This window comes from Panthera uncia, chromosome B1, assembly GCF_023721935.1.
Source record: "Panthera uncia isolate 11264 chromosome B1, Puncia_PCG_1.0, whole genome shotgun sequence".
NCBI lineage: Eukaryota > Metazoa > Chordata > Mammalia > Carnivora > Felidae > Panthera > Panthera uncia.
This window is the reverse complement of record NC_064811.1, coordinates 172,405,362-172,421,925: the sequence shown is the minus strand read 5'-3', so window position 1 is coordinate 172,421,925 and position 16,564 is coordinate 172,405,362. Positions and strand designations below refer to the sequence as shown.

General features: G+C 35.7%; 1 protein-coding gene across 5 annotated transcripts in view; it reads left to right on the top strand.

Moving 5' to 3' along the window:
- WRN (WRN RecQ like helicase) overlaps positions 1 to 12,237 on the top strand; it is a 153,962-nt gene extending 141,725 nt beyond the window's left edge. For all 5 annotated transcript variants that reach the window (XM_049631648.1, XM_049631645.1, XM_049631647.1 and 2 more), the window contains 2 exons: positions 3,030 to 3,226; positions 9,205 to 12,237. In XM_049631648.1, coding sequence (XP_049487605.1) covers positions 3,030 to 3,226; positions 9,205 to 9,324 — 317 coding nt within the window. In that variant the 3' untranslated portion in view covers positions 9,325 to 12,237. The remainder of the gene's footprint in view (positions 1 to 3,029; positions 3,227 to 9,204) is intronic.
- The last annotated feature ends 4,327 nt before the right edge of the window (positions 12,238 to 16,564 follow it).

Genomic DNA, 16,564 nt, shown 5'->3' with positions numbered 1-16,564 from the left:
AGCTCAGAGCCTGGAGCCTGTTTCAGATTCTGTGTCTCCCTCTGTCTCTGCCCCTCCCCTGTTCATGCTCTGCCTCTCTCTGTCTCAAAAATAAATCAATGTTAAGATAAAAATATTAAGGGTACTTATAGAAATGTGTAATGTGAATATAAGGATTTTCTAATTATATCTAGAAATTATATTCAAATTATAGTACAATAACTTTATACATTTATTAATCATTAACAGTGGTTTAAAACTATAAGCAAATGTTTACACATCATACTTTTATGAAAAGAAGACATTCTAATTTCAGAAACACATTGTTTCAAATGGAATAAAATGTCTCATTTTTCCTTTCAAAATAATTCATTGAATCTTTGATGCCATGATAATTCAAAGTTATTGAACTATGTTACCAAAGAATTCGCTTGTATAATGTACATTTACAATATGATGAAATTAAGGATGTATAGTTTATTTACCCAGGGCTTAAATACCCATAGAAGAAAATAAATGTAATATAATATAGTCCTGTTAGTTGGCTGGAGTACAGGAAATTTTATATGGTTTTTCTAGGGCAGCACTATCCAAAACGAAATATGATATGAATCATACATGCAATTTTATTTTTTTAATTAAAAAATTTTTTTAATTGAAGTATAGTTGACACACAGTGTTACATTAGTTTCTGATGTGCAGCGTAGAGATTCAACAAGTCTATATATTATTATTCACATGTGCAATTTTAAGTTTTCTAGTAGCCACATTAAAAAAGTAAAAGATAAAATAGAAAAGTAAAAATAAACAGATGTATGAATTCTAATTATATAATTTAATTAACTCAATGTATTAAAAATGTTACCAATTTTAGCATAAAATCAATATAAAATTATTGAGATATTTTGTTTATTTTTTGTACTATGCCTTTGAAATTGTGTATGCATTTTATATTTACAGCATGTCAATTCTGATAGTAAATTGTAATCGAAAATACTTGATCTGTATTTAGCTTTCATAAATTGACAGCTGAATAAAGTAGATGAAGATACTCAATGTGTTCCAAATGTATGTAAAATTTTTCTGATAACTGAATCAAGTATCAGTTCTCAAATTTAATTTTAAATTAAGTTTGCTTAAAATTAAGTATTGAGTTCCTTAGCCACACTAGCCACATTTCAGGTAGCTACATGTGGGTAGTGCTTATAGTATGAGATAGCACAGTTATAGAGGTAGTTTGCCAGTATGTATGAAAACATAAATGTGTTTACCCTTTGAACTAGCAATCCCACTTCTAAGAATCTAGAAATCTGGAAAAATAAATGTAATGTAATGTTCATTGGAAAAAAAAAATTTTTTTGAAAGAAAACCTGAAGACCTGAAAGGGAGCTCAGACACAGACTTCTCAGCCATTAAGAAATTAATGAAGTAGTAAAATAGGCCAAATTTCTGTGGTGTTTGGATGGTATAATGGCCAAAGGGCAAGTAGAATTTTAGTTGGTTGATAGATTTGGCAGTCACGTTGCTAATTTTATTACATTTAGAGTTAATCTTATCTTTCCAAGTTTAAAAAAAAAATTTTTTTTAATGTGTATTTATTTTTGAGAAAGAGAAAGAGCGAGAGAGGGTGTGAGTAGGGGAGGGGCAGAGAGAGAGAGAGGGAGACACAGAATCCAAAGCAGGCTCCAGGCTCTGAGCTGTCAGCACAGAGCTTGATGTGGGGCTCCCAACTCACAAACCACGAGATCATGACCAAGGAGCCAAAGTTGGACGTTCAACCGACTGAGACATCCAGGTGCCCCTTATCTTTCCAAGTTTTTGATTAGAATCAGTTTCACATTTTAAAACTTTAAAGTTAGAAAGAGTAGAGGCTAAATCATTGATACCCCATGGTCTTAGTTTCCATTAGCTGTGTAACCTTTTCTCTTCCTGTTGCGTTTTTTTGTAGCTGCAGTGTTTTTTTTTTGTTTTGTTTGTTTAAGTCCAAGACTAGCAAGATAAGATCTTTGAAAGGAGAATATAAACCTTGAAAAGTGGAATAATTGAAAGACCACCTTTTCAGTGTGGCATTGTGAATTTGAATTGGGTGTCAGAAATGTTTTATACTAGTTTTATAATTACATGAAGATGAGTGAATAGATTCTAAGCTGCTTAGTTTTAAGCTACTCCTAGAACATTTCACATGAATGTGATGTTGGAAGTGTTTGAAACGTAAGTAGTGGTCTGTGGGAGATTGCTAAATAATTTGTAAAAGGTGTGAAGACACAACACGCAGTTGAATCGGTTCTGTTGAGTTACAAAAATCAAAAATTCCTTGTTATTTCTTTCTCAGAAAACTCAGTTACTATGCATTTTAAATAGTGTGTTTTGTTATGCTACACTATCTATTGAAAGGATCTTTTTTTTATTAGCATTTTATTTACAAGTGTGATTACCTTCTATCTTAAGAATAAGTCATTTTCATGGGACACCTGGGTGGCTCAGTTGGTTAAGTGTCCGACTTTGGCTTAAGTCATGATCTCATGGTCCGTGGGTTCAAGCCTTGTGTTGGGCTTTGTGCTGACAGCTCGAAGCCTGGAGCCTGCTTCAGATTCTGTGTCTCCCTCTCTCTGCTCCTCCCCCACTCGCACTCTTTCTCTCTCTCAAAAAATAAACATAAAAAAAATTTTAAGAATAAGTCATTTTTCAAAAATGATTGTAATTGATATTTGGAATTTGAAGCATAATTCCTTTAGAAACAGTTCTGTAGATAGTGGTTTCTCAGGGCACCTCACAAAAAGCAGTTTGAAACATAATTTATATGAATTTGCTGGCATTGACCTGACTTTGAGTCTTGGAGGCAAGGGCTAATTGCAGGTGGTGCACGGGTGAGGGGAGGACACATTTTACTTAATTTCTGTTTGTAGGGCTGTAGGCATTTGAAAGAGGAACATTTTCTTTGGACACCCTCCTCCCTGCTTTCTACAAAATATTTCACTATTTTCAGCTCAAAGCTTTCTAAAATGTTCTGTGTAATTTATTTTTAAATCTTATTTTTTCATCCTTTACAGATATAAATAAAATCAAACTTATTAGAGCATTGGTTCCTAAAAACATTGACACATACCTTATCCATATGGCAATTGAGATCCTGGAAAAAGATGGTGACAACAGACGGTTAGACCAGCTTTCCTGTGATTCCACCAGAAAGAGATGTTTCCCCAACTCTGAAGAGAGCTGTTCAAGTTCTAAGAGAAGCAAGGAAGAAGTAGGTGCTAATACCAAGGTGTTAATTATATGTAGAATTTTCATACAGTGTCAGTTCAATTTGCATATTCTAATACTAGAATGCTATATTTTTTAAATGTATAAATTCTGATGTAAGGTTACTTTTTAATCTGTGCTTTATTTCTTTTGTTTTTCATAAATCTTATTTGAGGAAAGTGATTTTTTAAATGACAGAAAAAGGGACATGTAGCTCATCTATTTAGCTTTTTGTGTGGATTATCAGCTTAAATTTTACGTCTACCTCATCCTGGCTATATGTAGCCTGACAATTCTCTTTCTTTCATAGACATAGTTAATATTGGCTTTGAGCATTTGGCAGTTTATGTAGTTAATGAAAAGGAAAACAAATTTTGTTACAAATACCCCCCAAAATCAGTGTGTCTGTCATTCTGTCATTCATCATGCTTTGTTCCTGTTATACTGAATCTTTCAGGCACAGGAGTAATTGTTGTACATGGTCCTGAGTATATCCCAGCATACTTTTTGCATGATCAGAGAAAGACCATGAGTTTAGTATTATTTTAGATGGTATATTTATTAAAATTAAATGCTTTGGAAATTATTGCTCTGCGTGTTGGATGAGATGACTGTTCTTTGGTAATGATTCTATTAAATGATTGAATAATTTGAAAATTTAACCTTCAGTATCTTCTAGCTGAAATTATATGACTACATGATAAAAGTTGTGAAAACTAATAATTAACTAGAAAGCATAGTAGTAGGTGGTTGCTAATATTTATGGTAGGGCATTAGGGATTCCATTTCAGTTCTAAGGTAGTCCTCGTGGGATTTCCAGCAGTTAAACTCCTTTTCTCAATAGTTTAAAAATGAGAGGAACTGGTGTTTTTAAATTCTGTACTTCAGTTAGGTTTGCATTTAGACATGTCCTAGATAACCTAATGAAATTGGATTAAATTGGACTTCTTTTCATTATTTACACAATTGAGCTAGCTATAAGAAGGACATAAAAGAGAATATATGTTGGGATGGTGGTAGTGAAATTTGGCTTCTGTTTCCCAGCCTTTTATTTCTGAAATCTATACCAAGTGCCTAAAAGCTTAATTTTTATATTTTATTTTATTAAAAAAAATTTTTTAACATTTATTCCTTTTTGAGAGACAGAGCATGAGCAGGGGAGGGGCAGAGAGAGGGGGGTAGACACAGAATCTGAAGGAGGCTCCAGGCTCTGAGCTGTCAGCACAGAGCCTGATGCATGGCTCAAGCCCACTGAGCTCAAGCTCACTGTCAAGATCATCACCTGAGCCAAGATGCTTAATCAACTGAGCCACCCAGGCACCCCTAAACCCTTAAATTTTTACCAACTTCTACCTATCAGTAAAGGAAAAGGTCTAACTTGTTATTTTTTCCTGATTATCGGTACACATTTATGTGAAATACTGTATTTAATAACATACTAGCATTTGGCTTTTCCCTTATCGAAATAGCATCAGATGCCGACAACAGAGTGGGGAGATTTGGGGGGACTGGGTGAATGGGTGGAAGTCATGCTGAACCTACTGGATGTAGTCTTCTCCCCCCACCCCCATTTAGAGGAACAAGGTTATTGGGTCTAGGAGGTGGATTAAGAGAGGAGTGAGCCAGCCAAAGTATTTTTCTTTCAACCTCCTCCCAAGTACAGAAAGTATTCTACCCTGAATACTGTAGAGCTGGTTTCACGTGTTTCCTATATGAACAGTCATCTTTTCTGCTAACCTGGATTGTATCTCTTAGTCTATTTCATCATAAGATTATGAGTCTTCTAATACATAATAATGTGAAAACAAATTCTTTGTATTAGTTGATGCGTTGTAGTTTTACATGTGTTGTGGTTGCTGTAGAAGTTCAATCGTGCCTGTGTTTAATGAAGGAAAATTAATTATGTCCTGATAATTGGCAGTTCTGATCCAACATATGTAGGTACACAGTGGGTTCTTTAAATACATCTTTTTAAAATTTTTTTAATTTCTGGAAAGTTTTCTTAAATATTACTTTTTAGTATTTGTCCCACTGCTTTATATTTCTTCTTCAGGGACTCATACTGTGTCTATATTGGATCTTCTTTGCCTAGCTGCATTAGTTGTCACTTCTCATGACTTCTTTCTAGTTCTTCATTTCTCTTTAAAATTTTCTTCTTTTTCCCCTTCTATATCTTTGGGCAGAATCTGTTATGTTTATGGCTATGTTCCTCGTAGTTTAATGTTCACTTCTATACACTTTTTTCTTTTGCTTCTAATTCTTCACTGAACTTCCCTCCTTTTTGAATTTTTCTGATTTTGTTTTATGACGTTCTTTCATGTTCTGAGTAAGCTTCTTCATGTTTTTCAGCTCATTTTGAGAGGTTACAGTTTTATTCTGTATCTCAGCAAGTCTTCTGGTGTCAAATTTGACCTTAATACCTTCCTGTTGTTCATTTTCGTGTGAAAGTAGTTTTCCTGTACTGTCAAAAGAAGGCGTGTTTCGAGATAGTTTTTCCAAGCTTACAGGGCACTCTCTTCTGTTATTTTGTGTAACATTCAAAATATGGAAACTTAGTTTATGAGATATACTCCTCTGCTACTCTTCCCTTTGTCTCTCTATTACTTGTCCTGCTTGATTTGATTGTATCCCAGGGGTTCTCATAGAAGACAGCATTAGCTGGTCAGGAGTGTCTGCAGGAAGCCATGACTCTACCACTGTAGACTCCTTTTAGTCACTTGCGGTTGGGTTGGGCAGGAGCCCTCGCATTTTCAGATGTTGTTTTCCCATTAATCTACCATGGTTTCTGATGACTACCTGTGGGCTACTTTGGGGTTCTTCTCTTCTCAGGTACCTCACTGCTTGCCTCTGCTTTCTCTCCTACACAAGTGGTACTGTGCAGGCCTTATGGCTGTTGGTTTGTCCTCATGCACTATAGTTTGGATTTCCTTGGAATACCTTTAAACTTAGTTTCATTGTAAGTGTAGATGATGAGTTTTTGGTTTTGCTCTCCATTTTGTTTTAATGGTGGCATTCAGAGAGATTAAAAAACGATGCTGCTGCTTCCACCATCTTCCCAGAACCCTCTCCCCCAAATCACTTTTTCCTTCTCATTTTTCTTCACTGCCTAAGAAAGACTATATGTGATATTTCCTGCCCTGCCACTAAGTTTCACTATAAATTAAAATGTACAATATTATTTACGTACTATTTTGAGATACTCAGAAAAATGCCTTATGAGTGATATCATTATTGTGAAAATTCAGTACTTCAGAAAAATTAGAATTTTCTTAAGCTTTCTTTTTTTTTAGGCATAGATTTTGTTTTCTCTTTTTTGTTAAGAAAATAGTGCATGCTGTTAACTGTTTTGTATTCTATAACAATTCTTAAAGTTGATAGAAAACAACCTTGTGATTTTTCACTGAAAGATAAAAGTCACAGAATTTCACAAAGACTAACTTCTTGGAATCAGCCAATCAGCAATTCAAAAATAGATTTATTTACAGATTCTCATTCATAGGTAAAATTGTGAATAGAACATATATATTTCTGTTTGCTTACACATGTATGTGCACATATAATCAACAAATGAGTTACTGCTTTGTATTCTCAACTTAATAATATTTCTTAATAGAATTTGGAATATAAAAAAGATATAAATTCCCCCTAAAATGTTATTATAATTGCTGGGAATTTTAGTTGTCTACTGCATAAAGGAAGTAGTCACTGAAAGGCATTGTTTCTGTTAGGTGACTTACTTCTCATAATTTAAGTCTCTCCAGATACTTATTGTTGAGACTCAAAAGATGCCCTCAGTGTAGGTAAGTGTTTTCCTTCTTTCTCAGTGAAACAAGATCATTATTGTAATTGTATGGTAAATGTTGAAGATTGTATTTCATAGAAATGTTATAGAAGATAAAACACTTTTCAGTGATTTTAGCTACTAATTAATGAATGCCAAGAATAAATAAGAATGTGTTTTGATATCGTGCATTTATTCTCATTTAACTTTTCTAAGTAATCCCGTGATGTTATGTACTGTTATTCTCATTTTCTATGTGAAGAAATTGAGGTGTAACTAACATTCATAAGGTCATACATTTAGCAAATGACTCAGAACTCCAGCCTAGTCTGTCTTGTTTCAAAATCCCTGTTTATTCCATGATTTTTGGCTGCAAGACTTAGGGTTTTTTTCTCTGCTCTGTTACTATTCAGATGTCATGCTCTGTTTTACTTTTTGGTGTTGTTATAATCTTAACTGATTTCCTTTTTCCAACACACACAGGCATTCAAACTGTAATTGTAAGCAAAGTAGGCTTCAGAGGATTGTGATGTTAAGATCTTATGGGAAGAAAAAATATCTCTGGATCAGTTTTCTCTCTGCCCAAATGCCTTTTGTCTGTGCCACTTTATATCCCTAATATTTATTATTTTTGAGTCAAATATAGTGTCATACTGTAGATATAAATCTAATCTGTTCTCCTGGGCTTCTCTTCCTTGTGAGGAAATGGGTACCCAGGGGAAAATTTGCTATCTCAGCCTCTTTTTTTCCTTTAGCTTTTGCTAAAGGGTGAACAACTCTTTCTTTTCCATTGAATGTCTTTAATCAAGCTGAAATAGCTAGTAGTTTTTACCTTTTCTAAATTCATGGTTTCACAGTTTTCTGTTAAGGATATTTTACTTTTTTTCCCCACCCTTAAATATTTTGAAACCATTTTTAAAAATTTTTTAATTTTTTAATTTTTCAAAAACACTTTTAATGTTTATTTATTTTTGACAGAGAGGCAGAATACGAGCAGGGGAGGGGCAGAGAGAGGGGGAGACACAAATCTGAAGTAGGCTCCAGGCCTGATGTGGGGCTCGAACTCACAAGCTGTGAGATGACCTGAGCTGAAGTCAGACACTTAACTGACTGAGCCACCCAGGCATCCCTTTGAAACCATTTTGAAACATAGAAAACATAATAAAACATAACAAGTAATTGATGAACAATATATAGGTAGAGTTTTCATTCTTGAAATTAAATAAATTATGCTTTTTACCTTAAGGTAACAGACACATTATACCTTAGATGAGCTCACCTTATCGTAAATCTTTCACATAGTTCAATAACTAAACCAATTCTGCTAGACTCCAAGGTATACTCCTGTCAGACTGATTTTTTTGTCATGTCAGTGTGAGGCTCTGTGGTCAAACTGAGATAACACTAATTAATACCATTTTAGGCTTATGGGACATAACTTAAAATTGTTTTATCTTTTTCAAGTGCAGATCATAAGGACACAGCCACTGCCTTTGGGTTCTTAAAATTTTTTTTTCAGGGACTTTTTGACTTAGGGTTCTGAGGCTTCATTTGGTGTACAAATAAATCCCCTAAAATTGTTAGAAGTGGATCTCCAGTTTTTAGCAGATTCTCCAAAGAGTCTTTGAGCCAAAAAACAAAAATTGTTTTCATTTATTCACTGGCTGTTTTTTGAGTATCTATTACGTTTTGGCAACTCTGCAAGGTGTCGGTGGTTGCTGAAACCACTCTGTAGTCAGTCTGCCATTGGAGACATAGAAATATATTTTTTCAAATGCTTAATGTGATTTTGTGTGTGTGTGTGTGTGTGCGCGCGCACACACATGTGCACGCACGCCCAAGCAGATGCCTTCCTCAGAACATTAAATTAACCATGTTGGTCAACCTAGAGCAAATATACATGAGACATAAATCTGAAATAATACCCAGTTCTTTCCTTCTCAAATGTGTGTGCATGCTTAAGTGCCTAAGAATAAAAAACAAGATGGCAGGCATTTGCCTAAAGAGATGATACAGTGATTTTGTCTCTGTTTTCTTTATTTACTTTTCATCCAGAAATAAATCCTGTAGCTCTCACTATTTTGTTTTACTCAACAAGGGAAGGGTGGTGGGTGTATATTCATTCAGTAACCTGTTACTTTTTACAACTGATATACATTTTCAATATTATAAATATGTCTTTTTCTCTTTCTTTCCTATAGATTTCACTTGTAACCTCAATGAGAAAATTACCTGAGTGGTTTGCCAAAGAAAATGAGACTTCAGCTGAGACCAGCAAGCAATCAATGGCCAAAACAAAAAAGAGAGGTCTTTTTAGTTAAATTGGTGATTGCCAGAGGAATTATGTGTGTCTTGCTGTATTGTAAGAGGGGATCTTGTTTGATTTCTGAAAATAGCAGGGGCCAAAATTTCAGTTTAAAAATTATTCTAATCTCTAAAGTAAAACTCACCTATTTGTTGAACAGCTGGCATCTCCTTGTACAGTTACTTGAGTCTTCCGAGAGCCTGAGTGAGTACATCATAGAATAGAGTAATAGTTTCCTTTAAGATTGCTTTAAGAAACTCTGTTACTGCTCAGTTTTCTAATCTCTTTATTTCAACAGTATATTTGGAAATTTTAAGGAGTGGTGATTTGATATAAATAACAGATTGGTAGTTGTGTGGTGATTGTGTGTGTGATATAAATTCTTCATATATTACCAAAATTCATTCTTGTGAATTAAGGAAACATAGTTATTTTACAATTGTCCTTGCTATCTTTAGAAGAAACTCTTTACATACATTGATAAATGGTATTAGTAAACCAGACCAGTGAAAATGAAGCATTTTGAATTCTATGTAAGTAGGGAAAAATAATATTACAAAGGAGACCAATTGCATTGGGCATCTGTGCCCTTTGATTTTATATACTACTTTTTTTATTTTTCAAATAATAAATTCCTTCATACTGAATGTTACAAAGATATATATATATACATATATATATATGTATATGTATTTTTTTTTTAACTTTTATTTGCTTAATTACTTTGAGCACCTTTAGTTTTTGAGGATGTTGGATTCGATTCTAATACCTCTTTATGTAGTATGTGCAACTTTAGTATCAAAACCCATACTCATAGTTAATATAACTTTAACCAGTTCACCATATGGCCTTTAACTGACTTTTCTGTGACTAAAAATAATTGTTGTTAATAAAGAAGAAATATTGCAGAAGAAGTAGAAAATCCAGAGAAATGAAAAAAAAAAAAAATCGCCGGTGGTTTTACCATTAGGTAATCAGTTGACCCCTTTTGTGTATCCTGCTAAACCTCTTTATATTCACTTTATTTCTTTGTTATATGAATAATACATGAATGTATTTACTTTGTAAACACTTAAGTGAAAACACAAAAGTCCTCTGTAATCCCATTTCTCACCATGTCAGTACCAGCCCCTTTCCAGAAGGTAGACCCCATTAAATGTGACCTATAGCTCTCTAATCATTCTTCATTCATTTATATGCTTTACATATACATCTACACCCACATTCTTGCTTTTCAACATGAATCAGAGTCCACTACATGCAATTTCCTGCAATAAACTCTTTTCACTTAATATGTTATGAAGAACTTTCCATTTGAGTATATATTTTGGTCTGTCTCATTTTTTTATAGCTACATACCATTATATCTGATGAATATACTATAAAGTTATATAATCACTTCTCTCGGTGATTTTCGTCATTTTTCTAAATTTCAGATTATGTCTAGAAGTAGAATTAGTCAAATTTATATTTCACTTGAAATGCTCTGAACATTTTTTTTCCTCATGTCACTAAGTTGTTTTCCACAGATCCTTTTTTTGTGGCTTTCTATAGTACAGGGATTCTGAGAATGTGTGGTCTGCAGACTTTTAGGAATCTTTGAGCCCCTTTCAGGGGACCTGCAAAGACAAAACTATCTTCATCATCTCAAGACATTATCTGCCTTTTGTCCTCTGTTGCAATATGTGCTGAGTCGTAAGTAAAACCAGTGGTGCTTCAGTGCAGATCACGGCAGTGACACCAAATTATTGATTTTATTAATTCTCAGTCCTTAACACACTTCGCTCTGTACCAATATGTGATGGTGCCCTCCAGAAAAAGCACTTGTTTAATTGTTTCAATTGTGAATTGAATTAGTTCTTTTTTTCCATGGAATACCATTCTTACTGAAAAGAATGACAAAACTGTGATTGGTTATTCAGACTTGGGTGTTTGGTGAACATTTTCTCAAAACTGAATGAAGCCACCCTATCACTTCAAGGAAAACTGATGGTTATTTGTTGCCAGTGATAAAATTTGAGATTTCTGGCGGAATTCATAGTTTTGGAAAACTTATGTCTGCTACCAGGAGTTTGAAAGCTTCCCATAATATAAAGACTTTTCTAATGAGATGTTAATCCTGTGATTAATACATTTTTTGTTATCGTACAATGGTTTTTGTCAACATTTAGAAGATCTGCATAACTCAGCGAATTAATAGTTTCTGGATGACTAATATATGATCTTATAAAATCATGCATGGGGGGTAAATGATTCATTCAAACCACACAATGGCCCAGTGGATTTTAATGTAGCAGAGTAGGAAAATGTTCATTTATACTTTCAGATATAAATGTGCAGATTACGTACTGCACCCAATCTTTAAGAAACTACAGGTGTCCGGGACACCTGAGTGGCTCAGTCAGTTAAGCAACTGACTTTGGCTCAGGTCGTGATCTCAACGGTTCATGAGTTCGAGCCCTGCGTCAAGCTCTGTGCTGACAGCTCAGAGTCTGGAGCCCACTTCAGATCCTGTGTTTCCCTCTGTCTGCCCCTCCCCCTCTTACACTCTGTCTCTCACTCTGTCTCAAAAATAAATAAACATTAAAAAAAATTTTTTTTTAATAAAAAAAACTACAGGTGTCCAGCTTTGGTATAGTTCCAAAGAAGCGTGTCTATAATTATCTCAAAAAGCTATTAAACTACTCCTCCCCTTTTGCAACTACTTGCCTGTTTAATGTCATACTTTTCTTCAGAAACATCAACCAAAAGAATGCTTGAAACAGACTGAATATAGAAGCAAATCTGAGAATCCAGACACCTCTGTTAAGCCAGACAATGCCATTCTTCTCACTATTTTGTGGGGGATATTTTTTAAAGATGTATTTATGTTACCATGTGATGGATTTACTGCTGCTTTTTTAAAATTAATAAACATTTCTTTAAAATTTCTCAGTTTTAATTTCTAAAATGGTAAATAGTGATAGATATAACCAACATTAAGAAAAACTCTTTTGGGTCCTCAGTAATTTTTAAGAATATAAAGGAGGTCTGAGACATATGCTGACATAGTATTTTCTTATATACACATACTATGAATTATTTAGCTGATTTCCTATTTTTGCACATTAAATCACACCCAATTTCTCTCCTATTTTAATGCACTGCTTTGAACATTCTTGAAATGAAATATGGTAAGAACTGATGAACTGGACTTTAGTCTCCCAGGTGTATCATCATTCTTCAGCAATTCTTGGGCCACAAGCTGGCCTCAGGTTCATTCTTAAAAACAAAGGGTTTCTAGGGGCACGTGGGTAGCTCAGTCAGTTAAGTATTCAACTCTTGATTTCAGCTCAGGTCATGATCTCATGATTTGTGGGACTGAACTCTGCATCAGGCTCTGCACTGACAGTGTGGAGCCTGCTTGGGATTCTCTCTCTCTCTCTCTCTCTCTCTCAGTCTCTCTCTGTCTCTCTCTCAAAATAAATAAAAGCTTAAAAAAAACAAGGGGTTTCTTTTAGGGTATTTGTCTTATGCTATCTCCTCTACAAAGTATTCATTAGGATCTCTTTGTGTTGTCATTTGGAATTTTGATTATGGAGTCAGACAACACCCTGACATTTATTTAGAATTTATTAAAAAAAAAAAAAAAAACCTGTGTTAGAATAAAAAAAGAATATGGGGCGCCTGGGTGGCGCAGTCGGTTAAGCGTCCGACTTCAGCCAGGTCACGATCTCGCGGTCCGCGAGTTCGAGCCCCGCGTCAGGCTCTGGGCTGATGGCTCGGAGCCTGGAGCCTGTTTCCGATTCTGTGTCTCCCTCTCTCTCTGCCCCTCCCCCGTTCATGCTCTGGCTCTCTCTGTCCCAAAAATAAATACAAAACGTTGAAAAAAATTAAAAAAAAAAAAAAAAAGAATAAGAAAAGAATATAGAATAGTTAGAATAAAAAAGAATATAGGATTCTTCCTGTTCAAAGAGGTTGTAATAGAAGTAACTAAGAACATGAAAGATCCAGTGGCATGGCTATAAAGTCATTTTTTTTAATGTTTATTTATTTTTGAGAGAGGCGGGGAACTGAGGAGGGGCAGAGAGAGAGGGAGACAGAAGATCCAAAGTGGGCTGTGCACTGACGGCAGAGAGCCCAATGAGGGGCTCAGTTCATGACCTGAAGTCGGACGGTTAACTGATCCACCCAGGTGCCCTCTAAAGTCTTTTTAGAGATGACTAGACATTTATCTGTCTTACGGGAAGCAAAGAAATGCAAAATCAACAAAAACACTGAAGAGAGTTCACTGCAGTCTTAATGGAAGCTGAAAACTTAGGAGTCTTGGCCACCTGAGAAAGTGCCACATAATGAATTTTTCTTAGGAAGGCAATCCAAAAATCATTTGGGATAAAGTACATACATCCTTACTAGGTAAATGTATTTAAACTTTGGAAAAGATTAAAAATAAGTAGAACATAAAGTAAATTAAACCTTTGGTAATAATATTTTAGGATTAAGGAATAATAGGTATATATTTGATATTGTGAGCATTTGAAATGCTGGAGATAATTTAGCTTTTAGAGGAACAGCTTATTCCTGTGACTTCAATTTAAAATGTATCATTGAAAAATTAGCATATGCTTGTTCTTTTAAAGTTGAAATTATACCAAGTTTAACATATTATTGGAATATTTAATAAGAATTTAAAAATTTGTTATTGCATGAAATTCTATCACCAACAAATTACACTTGTAGGAGGAAGAAAAAAGATCTAATATGCTTACTGTTAATACTAAGGTTAATATTAATATTAGTATCCATTCATTAAACCCAGAGCTTTCATTATTTTTCAGAAAATTAATGAAACTTCAGCCTTACATCCAGCTTCATCTTCTAACTCAATTTAAAAGGATTAATGAGAAGCGTGTACTCAGTTATTCAATACTTCTGCATTCAATAAACGTTGGCATTCATAGGATGCTAGATAATAGACTGGCTTCACAAGGAAGGAACAAATAGAAGAAGAAAACACAATATGGATCCCATGCTTAAGAGACGAGAAGATATGCTCTGTGAGGAATTAACAAAAAAGCATCTCACAAAAGTATTTTCTTACAGGAAGCAAGATATTTTGAAGAAAAGACTTACATCATGAAGTCTATAAGATACAAGAAAACAATGACCAATGTGAGAGAAAAAAAAAAAAAGGAGATCATATAAAGGAATCATGAAGCTGATCATTCATTAAGCATTTGCCGTGGCCACACCTGGGCAGTTAGCCTTCGGTACAACCTGAAGTTAGAATCATGTATTTGCTTATATTTGTGTAAACAGAATGTGAGAGTGGGGAAAAGAAAGATCACAATATATGTATGAATATGTAATCAGGTGGGGTTAGGGGCCATGTGGGACTTTACTTATTATTTTTAAATTTTGACTGAACTTAAAGTTGATAAAAATTTTAAATTCAGGCTGTTTCTAGCAGGTGTATGATGGCACCTTTTTAGCAAAACTGGCATTCCTGCTTCTTCCCCATCATCCCCTCTGTGGGAGAGGAGTATTGGGTGAGAGAGAGAACTTTTACAAGGGAACGCAGTTTGTGGAGGGCAACAAACTTTTCATCTTCTCTTTTCACTTGAGCCTTCCATGGAAGGCTTTTCACTTGAGCCTTCCATCCTTATTCCTGGAAGACTGAAGGTGTTGGAACAGTGCACTAGATTAAAGAGTGTGATCTCTCTAAAAGCCTCTGAGCTGCTTCAGCAGAATACCCGTTGCTCCTGGCACTTGATAGAGCAGGATTATGACTGCAGATGCCAAGGGGCCAGCTTGCTCATCACCATGCAGCACAGCACGGATGTGCTAATTTTCTGTGGGTTGAGTGAGTGGACTTCCTGGAAGGAGCCAAGTTTAAAGGCCATTCTGAGAGTACCCTCAGAAGAGGGTCACCTATGGGGTATGGGAATCCCAGCAGCAAGAACACACTTGGCAGGAGGTTGGAGAAAGGTAATCCTTCCCCCCAACCAGACCTGCAGAAGGACCAACTAATGCACCCCTAGAGAGCTGGCATTTGGATATTTGCCAACAGATTGAGCATCTGCCAGTCAATTAGTCACAGAAGCAACCAAAAGGGAATAAGCAATTCTGCTAGTCAGTCATCAGATTTTCTTCCTCCTCCTCTTCCCAACCCTAACTTCAAAGGGTTAGTGCATGGAAGGGGGAGGTGACATAGAGGAGATAGCTACAGCCATCAGTCTAGCATGAACTGGGGTTGGGGTGGAGGTAAGAAGAATTTGAATCAGATGTGCGATTGAAGATGGAAAACCGAATTGAGACTGTTCCAATATCCCAAAGAGATGGAAATTAAGCTGAGATATAAAAGGAGCAACTACCCAGTGGGACTAAGGGGTATTTGACACTTGGTAGGAGTTGCGAAAAGTAGAGGTTTATGTTTATACATATATCTGCCTGTAATATCTGCTGTAGGAGGGCAAAGAAGTGGACTCAAACACTCCTAATGGTTAATGATATTTCTTATATTGGGGGAGTAGAAGGAGAAAGGTGGAAGGGCCAGATATTTACATTGTTATAATCTCTTAGATCTATATTGGGGTGTCTGGGTGGCTCAGTTGATTGTGTCTGACTCTTGATCTCGGCTCAGGTCATGATGTCACAGTCTGTGAGTTCAAGCCCTACACTGGGCTCTGCGCTGACCGTGCGGAGCCTACTTGGGATTCTGTCTCTCCTCTCTACCCCTCCACCACTTGCTCTGTCTCTGTCTCTGTCTCTCTCTCTCAAAATAAATCTAAAAAAGAAATTTAAAAAATAAATCTATATTGCTTTTTAAATTAAAGCTAAGGTAGGAGGGCATCCCAGGATGATGGCACAACAATAGGCTTGCTTCCACCTGGTCGCTGTTTTAACTTCCACCTGCCTCTCTTGCTGGCTAGGACTGGCAGGTGAGCAGGGTCTCAGAGTGCTGACTCTTGCTGGTGAGACCAACACCTGGAAGTGGGGAAAGCTAGGTCAAAGGTAGGAATGTGAAGGATACCAAAGAGATGCCTGGACATGCAGGGGAAGGTTGGTCTAGGTTTTCTGGGATGCGTCAGACCTTTTGGATTCCAAAAGAACAGATCAAATTCTTTTCATTCTCCAGGTAGAAGAACTCCATGAGATTGAGAGGATCAGGGGCCTATCCTATTGCTTTGACAGGTATCTGATGACCTACCTCCTTTGAGACTTCTAGGCAGCAGAGCCTTAATGAGAGGACATCCCCTGCCTTTTCCAAGAGGTGA